The sequence below is a fragment of the Microcaecilia unicolor genome, chromosome 5 (genome assembly GCF_901765095.1).
Source record: "Microcaecilia unicolor chromosome 5, aMicUni1.1, whole genome shotgun sequence".
Lineage (NCBI taxonomy): Eukaryota > Metazoa > Chordata > Amphibia > Gymnophiona > Siphonopidae > Microcaecilia > Microcaecilia unicolor.
In genome coordinates this window covers 76,464,330-76,478,829 of record NC_044035.1, presented here as the reverse complement: position 1 = coordinate 76,478,829, position 14,500 = coordinate 76,464,330, and the positions used below count along the sequence as shown (strand labels likewise).

The 14,500-nt window shown below is 41.9% G+C and overlaps 1 protein-coding gene across 1 annotated transcript in view; it reads left to right on the top strand.

The window, feature by feature from the left end:
- The window catches only part of CC2D2B (coiled-coil and C2 domain containing 2B), a 227,789-nt gene extending 217,564 nt beyond the window's left edge, over window positions 1–10,225 (top strand). The window contains 2 exon segments of the mRNA XM_030204963.1: window positions 4,042–4,210; window positions 10,037–10,225. Coding sequence (XP_030060823.1) covers window positions 4,042–4,210; window positions 10,037–10,225 — 358 coding nt within the window.
- Window positions 10,226–14,500: the final 4,275 nt, after the last annotated feature.

Below are 14,500 nucleotides of genomic sequence, written 5' to 3'. Positions count from 1 at the left end.
ATTAAATAGCAGTTGTAGGATTAATGGTTTAAATGTTTATCCCCTTTCTTGGTCAGATTACTATGCTGTGGTCACTACATTGACCTTGCCTTACCAGGATAAAGGTCGCCCTTCTCTGGACCTTTTCTAATTCCACTATATCTTTTTTGAGATGCGGCGATAATTAATGCATGTGTCAACCTTTTCCTGTTTGAGTACACAATTCTGGAACGCGCTGCCGCACAACCTAAGAACGATCTACGAACTAACCAACTTCCGCAAACTACTGAAGACCCATCTCTTTAACAATGCATACCACGAAGATCAACAAATGTGAACTCCTACACACATATCCAGAATTGTCTTACAATATTTGCTTGTTACACTACTATCATGTTTTATCATTATCATGTTACCCAAGATCCTTTTGCAATACCAAATGTCAATCTTCTTATATACTTTTCACTACTCATGATGTATTGTAAGCCACATTGAGCCTGCAAAGAGGTGGGAAAATGTGGGATACAAATGCAATAAATAAATAAATAATACGGGTTTCCCCGCCACTTCGCCAGGACATCCTGCGAGGACATCCTCAGGAAAACTTGGGCGCCCCGTTCGATTATGCCCCTCTTTGTGCCATCAGCAAATTTAATTACCTCACTAGTTACTCCCATCTCTAGGTCATTTATAAATATGTTAAAAAGCAATGGTCCCAGCACAGACCCCTGGGGAACCCCACTAACTACCCTTCTCCATTGAGAATACTGACCATTTAACCCTACTCTCTGTTTTCTATCTTTTAACCAGTTTTTAATCCACAATAGAACACTACCTCCTATCCCATGACTCTCCAATTTCCTCTGGAGTCTTTCATGAGGTACTTTGTCAAACGCCTTCTGAAAATCCAGATACACAATATCAACCGGCTCACCTCTATCCACATCTTTGTTCACCCCTTCAAAGAAATGTAGTAGATTGGTGAGGGTCTGAAGCTGATGAAGTGTCACTTGAGACACTTAGAGCAACAGTGGTGTAAAAACAGAGCAGCAGATAGAGCTTTACAAAAACAATACAATCTTCATGTAAAGCTTGCTAAGAAAAGTTATTTTTCAAAAATGATTAATGAAAGTGATAAGAAATCCGGTCAGATGTTCTCTCTACTGAGAAAGTTAACAAATGTGATGAGGGACGCTGTGCCTAAAGAGCTACCGGATAAGAACCTTCTAGGTCAGTATTTTCAGACCAAAGTAATGAAGTTGCAGACTAATTGTCTGAAGACAATAGTATCGAACAGACTCTTAGTGATATGTGTGGAAAGATGTCGTGGTGGAAAGTTTCTGCGCTAATAGTTAGTGTATCTACATTACCACATGTTAACTGATTAGCACAGGCTTAGTGTGTGAGCTCTTATTGCCTAAAAAATAGATGTCAGTGAATGCTCATGCACTAATTTTTTGATGGCCGCATGCTAATGACAAAATTAACACTAGGCCATTCATTTTTTTTTAAATGGGAAAATTGACCATTTTCTGGCTGCAGTAAAATAGCCTTAGTGCACGGGGAAAAGACGTATATAAGGGTGCATGAAGGTCATTTGTACCACAGCTTAATAAAAGGACCCCTAAATTTTATGCAGAAAATAATAGATCTGGTCATCTTCTCATAAAATATCTAAAATTAAAAAAAAATTAAAACCCAGAACCTCTTACATTTTAGATGCACCGGGGCAACGCCATACTGATGATATAGGCATTTTTCAGCAATTTCAAGCCTAAATAAATTATATAGTTATAAGACCAATTTTTCTGAATGCCTCTTCACAAATTTTGTCAAATGATTTCCACATCCTACAGTATCAACACACCAAAACTTACACTTGGAGGGAGAAATTACAAAAGATGCAGTACTTACTGCAATGAACTCAATGCCCAAAGGAAAGGCGCCCAGGAATGATGGGTTTATGATAGAATTTTATTTGGCTTTCTCAGATATACATATTTGCCCCTAAACTATTGGACCTATACCAGACTTTGCTACAAGAGGGAGCACAAAAAGGCTCGTTTTTGGTATCCATAATAATCTTTTTACCTAAACAGGATAAGATCATACCAAAGTTGAATATTATAGACCTATTTCATTGATAAATATTGATAACAACATTAATGCCAAACTCCTAGCCAGGGGTGTAGCCAGACACCCAATTTTGGGTGGGCCTTCCAAGATGGAAGGACACAAGAACCCTGCTCTCCACCCAGCATCTCTCCCTCCCCTTCCCTCCTAGTGATCTGGGGTCTCTTAACTCCACTCCCCCAAACCCTACTACATTTTAAGTCCTTTAGTCCTTTACTGGTAACAACCAGTGACTCATATCTACTGCTTGCACCAGCCCCAAGCCTCCACTCTTAATGCAACTTCCTGGTCCCACAAACCAGAAGTTGCCTCAGAGGGAAGGCTCTACTACTACTACTACTATTTAGCATTTCTATAGCGCTACAAGGCATACGCAGCGCTGCACAAACATAGAAGAAAGACAGTCCCTGCTCAAAGAGCTTACAATCTAATAGACAAAAAGCAAACAGGATGCTAGGATCTATAGGGTTAATGTCTTATTATCATACTGTGTACTGGATTCCTGCCCTAGTATTCTATTAAAAGCTGCATCTGACCTGTTTATATAATCCTTACATCCATAGGTCATTTGCTTGCAGAAAAAGGGTCCATAATGTTAACTCCCATCCCTAAAAATCCCCTGGCAAAAATAAGCAATGTACCAAATTACAGTCTATCCCTTTACTAGAACTGAATGCAATATTCAAGGTGAGGTCGTACCATGGAGCGATACAGAGGCATTATAGTATTCTTCGTCTTATTTACTATCCCTTTCCTAAAAATTCCTAGCAACCTGTTTGTTTTTTTAGCAACCGCCGCACACTGGGCAGAAGATTTCAGCGTATTGTCTACAACGACACCTAGATCTTTTTCTTGGATGCTGACCCCCAAGGTAGACCCTAGCATCAGGTAACTATGATTTGGGTTCTTCTTCCCAATGTATATCACTTTGCATTTGTTCACATTAAATTTCATCTGACATTTGAATGCCCAGTCTTCCAATTTCCTAAGGTCTTCCTGTAATTTTTCACAGTTGGCATGAGTATTAACAACCTTGCATAGTTTTGTGTCATCTTCAAATTTAGAGGGTATTTACTAAGATACTAGCATTTTTAGCTTGCGCTAAAATTCAACTGATGCTAAATGCTGAGACGCCCATAGGAATATAATGGGCATCAGCGTTTAGCACCAGCTGAATTTTAGCACAAACTAAGAACACTAGTGCACCTTAGTAAAAGACCTCCTAATCACCTCACTTGTTCCAATTTCCAGATCATTTATAAATATGTTAAATAGCACCGGTTCCAGTATAGATCCCTGCAGCACTCCATTATTCACCCTCCTCCAATGAGAGGAATAGCCATTTAACCTTACTCTTTGTTTTCTATCCATCAACCAATTCCTAACTCGCAACAGAAAATTAAAGAGTAATGGGATAGGGGGCAATTTTCTGAAAATCTAGATATACTACATCAACCAGTTCACCTTTATTGACATGTTTATTCACACCTTCAAACAAATGAAGCAAATTGGGACTGTTAATTCTGCTGTCAATGGAGAATGCCACATACTGGTAAGCAACTTTTCTGTGCCACTAATCATCTTTAACTATTGATGTATCTCAGCTGCTGTTGTTTGACAGCACTGCTATTATTAATGTATTGGCCCAAGTCATGGGGCCAACCCCTCAACTAAATTTTTTACATTGCTATGGTACTTTTACTTGGATCATGAACTGTTTTTCTTATTGTTAGTAATTTTTCATATTTCTGTTTATTACTAACTAATTAAATAAATAAATAACAGAGAAGGTAAATGATTACAGATTGCCCAATGACAACATATTAGTATTTCTTGCTTAAAAAGGTTACCTTGTACTTTGCTACATTTTTATTGTTGCCATGCAGTTAGGCAGCTAAGTGAAACATCTTTGTTCTCTCCTTAATGCAGGATTGAAAGAAGCTTAAAAAATAAGATTATGGAATGGAGAGCCAAACACCCAACTCGCTGGAACCGGCAGTGGAGTACCATTTTTAAAAAGAGTCTTTCAAATCTAGAACTTAATTATAGTAGTACTCTCTCCAAAAAGGATCTAAAAGATTTATTTAGAGAATACAGGGTTAGTATTTACTCATGTTTATGGAAAACCTTGTTAGTACAGAAACCTACTATGCAATGATTGATGAAATAATGGGACAATAAATTAAGCATTGGCTTCTCTTTTATAATTATAGTGACCATGAGCAGGAGCATAGCCACAGGTGTGCTGGGTCTTTTCATTTTCAGCTCAGGCCCACCTAGCAGCAGTGCAGCTAGGGTCTCTTTTACAACTGGGCAAAATGATTCATAAAGGAGTCTCAGCTGCCCAGTTGCCCACTGGTAAATTAAATCCCAGCCAGGTGCTGGCTCCACCCACCCCCCCCCCCACACACACACATCACCAATGCTAGGTGGGTGGTGTGGGAGACTAGATTGGGAGAGGGGAAAGGACACTAGACCCAAAGAGGGAGTGAAGGAGAGAGAAATGCCAGGCTGCAAGGGGAGTGGCAAAGGAGAGAGAGGGAGAGATACTGGCCCTGGGGTAGGAAGTGCAAGAGGAAGGGAAGAGGGGAGGGGAGGGACAGGGGCACAGATAAGAGATACTAGGCATGGAGGAAGCATAGAGAGAGACACACAGACAGACAATAGTGGACTTGCTGGGGAAGGAGAGAGGGACATAGAGAGGATATGCTGGACATTGGGGGGGGGGGAGGAGAGAAGAGGACACAGAAGAGCACAGCTGGACATGGGTGGGATCAGGCATGTGGGGGAGGGATAGGGACACAGAGGGACAATGCTGGACCTACTGGGAGGAGGATTGCGAAATAGAGGGATAATGCTGGACATGGGGGGAGGGCAAAGAGACACAGAGGGGAATGCTGGACACAGGGGTTGGAGTTTGATAGGGACCTAGAGGGGCAATGCTGAAAAAGGGGAGGGAGGAGGGATAGGAACAGAGAGGCATGATACTGATCACAGGGGAGGGGAATAGAGACCAGTGGCAAAGTCAGACAGGAAATTTTTGGGTGGGCCAACAGAAAGAATGGGTGGGCAGATGTATTTTCTCCCTACCCTTTTGCTCAGTTTTAAAATTAAATACTTTAGCTCAGTGGTTCCCAAACCTGGTCAGGTTTTCGAGATACCCACAATGAATATTCATGAGAAGGATTTGCATGCAGTGGAGGTAGTGTATGCAAATCTCTGTCATGAATATTCATTGGGGGTATCCTGAAAACCTGACAGGCTGGGGTGCCTCCAGGACCAGGTTTGGGAACCACTGCTTTAGCTGAAAGGGATTCTCAAGCTCTGCCAGCTGATGTTGGTGGTCAGCTATACCTCCTTGAGGCAGTCAAAGGCTGTGTTCCCAGCCACCAACACTGGCACTCTGCACATGCTCAGTTCTTATAATTGAACTAAGCATGTGCAAGAACTGAGCATGGGTGTGGTACCATTATCAATGGCTGGGAATGCTGCTGCTAACTGCTGTGAGGGGAGTTATTACTAGCTGCCAAAATCGTCAGCTGGCAGGACTTAGAGATGCCTGCCAGCTAAAATATTTCATTTTAAAGTTGAGTCAGGGGGTGGAACAGGAGGGGAACAAAGGGGAGGGGAGCAAGGGTAACAAGGGGGTTTGGGGAGCAGGAGGTGGGGCAGAAAGAAAATGCATCTGCCCACCCATTCTTTCTTTCTGTTGGCCCACCAAAAATTTGCTGTCTGGCTGTGCCATTGATCATGAAGTTCCAAGGCATAAGAACCTTGTTTTTTTTTAATATCTTTCAAAGTTTGCCATATGGATAAATGCTTTGTTTTCTTTAACAGGTGATTTAGACCCAGATGCACTAAGCTCCCCGTAACGAATCGCTCTGTATTTCCACCTCGGTAAAATGTACTGATTTGGAAATACAGAGAGATTCTCAAAGCGAATCTCATGCAAATGAGCTACTCGCTACTTTTGAGCCTTACAGTGCAGGGGAGCCTGAAGCCAGCTGTGCACCTTGACTGCTATTCATGAGCTCAGATCCACATGTGAGCTGGTGCTGGAGGACCATGGTTCCGCCTTTTCCAGCGCTCTCTCCACCACCTGTCTCGCCCTAGCTGACGCCAGTATTCAGATGTACAACATAGTGGTGGGCTGTCTACTGCTCAATCTCAGCGATCGCAGTGAGGGAAAATGAGATCAGGTGGTTGTCTTACCTTGGTGTTCATGCTGGCACTGAACCAACAGGTCGAGGGGTGGGAGAGTTTTGCATGAAGCTTTTGAGATAAATTATTTCATTTGTGCCTACTAAAAATAGTTTTGCTTAAACAGTTGTGGTGCGTGTACCCAAGCAGCATAAGCACATTTCTAAATTTATTCATAATAAAATGTAAAGGCTAGAAAACTTACTCAAAATGGCATTGCCTTTGCTTTGCGATCAACAGCTCTCAAAAATGGCTGCAGACTCAAGACTCTTACAGATTCAATGAAACATCATTTCCAAGTATGATATCATTTCCTGCTGACATTCAAACTTTCAAAACTGGAATCATTCTGCTAATAAAAATGGTGCTATTCTATCTTCAAATTGAGGCTATTTATCATTGTTCCTTATGCAATAAATGCTCCTTGCAGTCGATGTGGTGTACTGAGACAGGGATATGATTTATGACACAACACCGAGATCTTAGGGCAATGGCATATTTACTGCACACAAAACACAATCAGTCCAGCAGGTAGTGTTAAATCCTAGTTTATAGAAACATAGATAATTGTAGACAGATAAAGACCATATGGCCTATCCAGTCTGCCCAGCCATGCCATCTACTCTTCCTATCACTCCCTCAGAGATCCTATGTACTTGTCCCAAGATCTCTTGAATTCAGAAATGTGTTTTTGTCTCTGCCACTTCCAAAGGGAGGCCGTTCCATGAATTCACCACACTTTCCATTAAAAAGTATTTCCTCAGGTTGCTTCTGAGTCTATCCCCTTTCACATTCATCCTAGGCCTCCTTGTTCCAGAACTTCCTTTCAATTGAAAGAGGCTTGCCTCCTGTGCATTTATACAGTTTAGGTATTTAAGTGTCTCTATCATATTTCCCCTCTCCTGCCTTTCTTCCAAAGAATCCATATTGAGATCTTTAAGTATGTCCCTTTATGCTTTGTGATGAAGACCACTTGACCATTTTAGTAGCCATTCTCTGGACCAACTCCATCCTATTTATATCTTTTTAAAGGTGTGGTCTCCAGAATGGTATACAATATTCTAAATGACCCTGCATTTTTTAGCATTAAATCTAAGCTGCCAAATTCCAGACCATTCCTCTAGCTTTGCTAATTCCTTCCTAATGTTATCCACACCATCAGAGGTGTCTACCTTATTGCAGATTTTGCTATCATCTGCAAAGAGGCAAACCTTACCAGGCAGCCCTTCAGCAATATTGCTTACAAAAATGTTAAAATGAACCAGCCCAAGAACCAAACCTTACGGCCCACCACTGGTAACATCCTTTTCCTCAGAATGAGCTCCATTTACCACTACCCTCTGTCGCCTTCCATTCAATCAGTTCCTAACCCACTCAGACACTTTAGGGCCCATACCAAGGGCACACAGTTTATTTATTGGTCATCTATGTGGAACCATGTCAAAGGCTTTTCTAAAATCTAAATACACCACATCTAGCACTCTCCCTTGATCCAATTTTCTGGCCACCCAGTTAAAGAAATTAATCAGATCTGCTTGACAAGATCTGCCTCTAGCAAAACCATGTTGCCTCAGGTCCTGTAATTTTTTGGATTCCAAAAACTTTACTATTCTCTGTTTTAAAAGTGTTTCCATTAATTTACTTACCACAAAAATTAGACTTACTGGCCTGTAGTTCACAATTCTTCCTTACTTCCGCTTTTGTGGAGGACCACATGTACTCTTCTCCTGTCCTCCAGGTCCACTCGACTCTATAGAAGCATTGCAAAGGTCAGCCAGCAGTACCACTAGAACTTCTCTATGTTCCTTCAGTACCCTTGGATATATGCTTTCCGGCCCCCTCATTTTGTCTACCTTTAGTTTAGCCAACTCCTCATGAATACAGTCCTCTGAAAATCATTCAGGGACTACCACCCCTCCATTACTATAATGATATTGGTTCACCAGATGAATGAACCAAGTGACCAATTCATAGGTAATATCGCAGATCTTACAGTTATTACAATAAACATGTGTCCTTTTACTGGAACACTGCTTATAAACTTCATTTCTATCAGATGGTCTTAATAGCTCTTTCAAATTGTATTCCTACTGTAAGCAATTCTCAAGTCCTTCCATGAAAATGTTTGATTCAACTTCAGTGTACTCCAGTGTTTCCTTAAAATTCTAGCCACACGTTCAATTCCTGGGGAATATCCCAAAACACAGGCTTCCACACTTCTGGTGTAGTAGCTCTTGGCAAGAACAGATCTCTGTCAACATATCGTGCATACCTATTCATATTTTTCACCACCTCTTGTGGATATTCTGTCTGTGAAAGTCGTTACTGAAGATCTTTTACTTGAACCTTAAAATCTTGCACATCAGAGCAAATTCGGTGGTATCTCAAAAATTGCGAGTATGGTAAACTTTTTTTTAAAGTAGGGGCAAATGACAACTAGAAAATTTTAAAAAGGTATTGCAATTGGACTTCTTTCCATATATTGTAGTAAAGAAACCAGAAAAGTCTTTTCTCACTAAAACATCCAGATATCCCTGATTCATGAGATGTCATTGTGAACTGAATGTTAGGATGACATGAATTTTAACCATTGATGGAAATGGCCCAATACCTCTAGAGATCCTGTCCAGAGCACCATCTATAAAACATAACCAGAGCTTCAAATAGGTCATGTAAGGATTCATCACTATCCATTTATCTTCAAAAGACATCATGAAAAGATTAGTCACAGATGGGGCCTTGTGGCCCCCATGGCTTCATTGGATGTCTGTAGAAATATACATTGAAAATTTTCTTCACAAGAGCTGATCTTCAAAACAATAAGTCTTTACCTTTGTGAATGTCTGCTATAAACGAAGATTTTTTTGCCAATGAAGTTACTGTCCCTGGAAATTTGTGAAAGTGTTGCTTTTCAGCTTTCAACTGGGACTCAGAAGCTTTTCCCTTCCAACAGCCTGACAAGTGTAGTTTGAATGATCTTTGCTCAAAATAAATGTTTGGACTAATATGATTGTGACACTTTGAAAGGGAAACTATCTGAAGAGTTTCACTTTGAAAACTCAGACTGGCAGGATAATGCAGGTTCTTTGTACTTTGCACCTATATCAAGTACAAGATAAAAAGTATCTGTGTGAATGCATGCATGGGAGATTTCAAAATAACATTGCCACATGTACTTTCCCTTCCTTGACCTAATGCTACCCCTTTTTTTCTACAGATAAAATTAAATATATTATGAATAATGTGAGTAGGGGGAGGAGGAAGGGGAAGGACAGTTTTCAAGCAGAAATTTTACATGATAAAGGACCTGTTAGGAGCTGGAGTACTACATCAGAATATGGGGCTCAAAGCACTTTGACTTACAAAGTTCCATAAGTGCTCTGAAAATATGCCTTGTGTCACATGTCACAGTTCTTGTTTGCTCACATCATAGTGTACCTGTTGTTTGTTTTGGTTTAACCATCTATGCTTTGCCCATAGAAGAATAAGTCTTGAAAATTATGACATAAAATCCATATGTATATGTTCTTGCATTTGGGCCTACTTGCTTCTTTATAAAATTCTGACAAGTTTTAGACAGCTCCAAAAAGTGTACCAAAATACATATCAAGCTTAAAGAAATAAATGTAGACTTACGGATCATATTTCAAACTGTTTCCAATTCAACTACTTGAATGTATTCATAAACTACTTAGGATTACAGTTTAATATTCTGCTTTTCCAGGTTTCAGGATTCCCCTTGCAGTTGCCTTACTCAGATCTACAGACAATAACTGATGCAGTCTATCGTACTGGCGTTCATACTACAGAAATCCCAAACACAGAATTTGCTCTTACTGTGTACATTCATCCATACCCAAACAATATCTTATCTGTTTGGATCTACATTGCTTCGTTGGTCCGCTATCATTGAATTGAATGAGTATCAGAGCTATTGAAAATGTATTGCAAGAGTGCAGTAATTTGATATGTTAAGCTCAGGTTGTAGAAGTATGCTGTATCCTGTACAATTCCTAAGATGGAAAGTGAAGTTTAAATTATTTTCAAAAATACTGCAACATTATTCTTTTAGAATCATTTTAGATGTGTTCAATGTGCAACCTTTCTAAGGAATTATAGTTCTTTTATTTTTGGATGGTTCTTTTGTGCATATTTTGAATACCTGTTATAGTACTACATGTCATAGCCCTTATGTGTAGGGCTAGTTTCCATCAAAAGATCAATTACATAGTTGTTCTGCAAGTGGAGGGACCTGCAGAGCTGTGCTGCAGTGTAGATTCAATTTGTTTACCGTTGAGGGTCCATATGCATCTTGCTTCACCTGACCCATCTCACATTCCTGGAAGAGTTCAGTACAGAGCACTACCAGTGATCTCAATCTCTGGAAGAGCCTAAAGAACCTTCTACCTCCCAAGAGCGGTAACATGAGATAAGACATGTCCTGGAGCTATTCTGCCACCTATATCCAGGCAAACTGCAGCAGCACCCTCTTTGAATCCCTATACTTCCAAAAACCAAATCAAAACTTTTAAAAAATTACAATAAACATTTAAACAGTAAAATGTTTCCTTGGCTACTTTTGTACATTTAGATATATATTGGATGCTGTGTCTTGTATCTGCATGAACTATGAATAAAAGGATGAGATGGAAGAAGAGATTTGATTATAAAAGGAAATGAGAAAACTAGGTGTGAGGAAACACTGGAAGGAACAGAGTGGTTTCTGGAAGTCAATTTATCAAGGGAAATATGGAAGTCAGAAGAAAAGAAAAGAAAAGAAAAGAAGGAAGACTAAAGTGATAGTGAAAACAGAACAAAAAGACAATGGTGTGGAATAGTCTAGTGGTTAGAGCACTAGGCTGACAAGTAGGGAAGCCTGGTTCAAATCCCACTGCTGCTAGTGATCTTAGCAAGTCACTTAACCCCCCCCCCCCCATTACCTCATAAAGAAACTTAGAGGTAGATATTCAAAGTAATTTAATCAGCCAGGAGTTTAAATTACTTGTCTGTGGCTGAGTGGGGATATTCATCAGCACTTAATTGGACAATGCTTCTGAGTATTCCTGCTGACTGGTCACTCTAGCTTTGTGTTGCTGTACTGCATCTGCTAGTAACTTAAATTGAGGCACTATGGCTTGACCCAAGCCAAATATAGCATCCAAAATAGACTCTAATGTGTATGAGTAAACACAGCAAAGTTAAAAAAAAAAAAAAAATCACTTCCAGGATAGCTGATGTTTTAACTTGGGTAACTTCCTCTTCCCTCCCAGAGTGGAAACTCTCCAAATGGACTGAAAAAACAATAGCCAAAGGCATACCATTCTCAATGCCATTCCTTGCAGCATGACTAGAGACTTGACTGACCAGGCATTCCTTAGTTACAAGAAATACACCAGCTGCTCTCTTCAGGCTATTCTATTCCAGCCACCAGCGTGTTAACCTTAGGTCCAGGCAGCACTAGGACTGCTGAGAACAACCTTGGTTGAGGGGTGGGGGAAGGAGAAGGTATAAGCTGCTCCAGGCTCCACAACGTATTGCTTCCAAAGGCTGATGCCGGGGTTCCAGGCCTCAATGTTGATACTGCTGGGATCCTAACTCTGGAGATTTCTGGTGCATTAGACCAAAGAACAAAAGCAATCATCCAACCCTGGGCAATAGACTGATAGGTGTCTAGTCTTCCTCTTGACCTTACTCAAAGGAGAAGGTAATCACGGTCTATCAGTGATAGGTGTAGCAGCTGCCATCTTGATTACCATAGATCATATTGTCTCTTTTAATCTGAGTAAATTATGTGTACACTGTGATTTGTCAGGACAACATTTAGCTGTGGGGGGGGGGGGGGGGGGGGGGGGGGGGAGGGAGGGGGGAGAGAGGAGGGAATTTTAATCATGAAGATTTGGCTTGTTTGCTCTTAGAAACAGAGAATCATGACTTCAGATAAGGGCCAAATGGCCTAGCTAGTCTGCCCATCCTCAGTAACCACTAACATCTCCTTTCCTTAAGAGATCCCACATGCCTGCCCCATGCTTTCCTAAATTCAGACATAGTCCTTGTCTCCATGACCTCCACCGGGAGGTAGTGGCGTACCGAGGGCAGGGCGGAGGGGGCGGTCCACTCTGGGCACACACAGCAGAAGGGGTGCAGGGAGCAGCTGTGCCCCCCCTCCTGGGTGCATTCATCTTACCTGCTGGGAGCAGTTGCATGGCTGTCAGCTCCATTACGTCCTGTTCCGGGGCAGAGGGAGGAGGGAACCAGTGGAGCAGACAGCCGCACAGCTGCTCCCAGCAGGTAAGAATGCACCCGGAGGGGGCTTGGAGTGATGCGCGGAGGGGAGGGGTTGTGTTGCACCAGGGGGGGATGGATGACGCTGCACTCGGGGGGGGGGGGCGGTGCACAGGGCAATGTACCCTGGGTGGCAGCTGACCAAGGAATGCCACTTCCGGGAGGCCATTCCACGTGTCCACTACCCTTTCTGTGAAAGACTATTTTCTTAGATTACTCCTGAGGCTACTTCCTTTTATCTTCATCCTATGCCCTCTCATTCCAGAGTTTTCCTTCATTTGAAAAAAACTCACTTCCTGTACATTAATGCCCCGCAGGTCTTTGAACATCTCTGTCATATCCCCTCTCTCCCGCCTTTCTGCCAGAGTATATATGTTGAGGTCTATAAGGTTGTCCTTATATGCTTTATGACAGAGACCACTGACCAATTTTGTAGCCACCTTGAGTGGAGGAGTAGCCTAGTGGTTAGGGTGGTGGACTTTGGTCCTGAGGAACTGAGTTTGATTCCCACTTCAGGCACAGGCAGCTCCTTGTGACTCTGGGCAAGTCACTTAACCCTCCATTGCCCCATGTAAGCCGCATTGAGCCTGCCATGAGTGGGAAAGCACCGGGTACAAATGTAACAAAAAAAAAAACCTTCTGTATTGACTCCATCCTGTTTATATCTTTTTGTAGGTGCAATCTCCAGCTTTGCAAACAGTATTCTAAATGGGGCCTCTCCAGAGACTTATACAAGGGCACTATCACCTCTTTTTTCCTACTGGTCATCCCTCGCCCTATGTACACGAGCATCCTTCTGGTTTGACCATCGTCTTTTCTACCTGTTTGGCCACCTTAAGATCATCAGATACAATCACCCTCCAAGTACCTCTCTTTTTCATACATAGAAGTACTTCACCCCCATATACTGTACCATTCCCTTGGATTTTTGTAACCCAAGTGAATGACCCCGCATTTTTTTATCATTAAATGTTAGTTGTCAATTATTGGACTATTCTTCAAGCTTTGCTAAATCCTTCCTCATGCTATCCACACCCTCCAGCGTGTCCACCCTATTACAGAGTTTGGTATCATCTGCAAAGAGACAAACCTTACCAGACAGTTCTTCCGCAATATCACTCACAAACATGTTAAAAAGAGTCTGCCCAAGGTCCGATCCCTGCGGTACACCACTGATAACATCCTTTTCCTCTGACAAAACTCCATTTACCACTACCCTCTATTTCCTTCCATTTAACCAGTTTTTAACCCAGTCACTTTAATGCCCATACCGAGGGCACTCAGTTTATCAGTCATCTGTGCAGAACCGTGTCAAAGCTTTGCTAAAATCCAAGTACAACACATCTAGTACCCCTCCCATGTCCAACTGTTTGGGTTGCAATAGAAGACCTACCTACTTTGCTTCTGAAGCAAGTGCTGCCTCTTGGCCCTGAGTTAAGCAGCACACCAGACGTGTGGCGGATTTCCTCCCCTTCAGTGGCATGGTAAAGACTGAGGGAGAAAATCCCTTCCTTTTCAGGTACCACCTTTCAAGGGCCAAGCTGTAAGACAGAAGGGCATAAGCCCTCAGCAAGGGAAGTGGAGGACTGATGAGGAGCTGAGTCAGGTCTGCATACCAAGGGCAGCAAGGCCAATCTGAAGCGATCAGAATGACTAGAAATGGATGCTTGCAATCCTGTCTTATCACCTGATCTATCTATTGCCAAAGGGGAAAGATGTACATGGGTTAAATCTTGGGCCACAGCTGCATTAGATCATCTAGCCCCATTGACTCAGACTCTTGTCCTTGGTTCAGCAACCAGAGGAATCTGGAATTCTAGTGAGTCACCATCAGGTCAAACACTGAACTCCCCAGTGCTCCACCACTAAGCTTCCACTCTCCCAGGTCCAGAAACTGGCAGCTGAG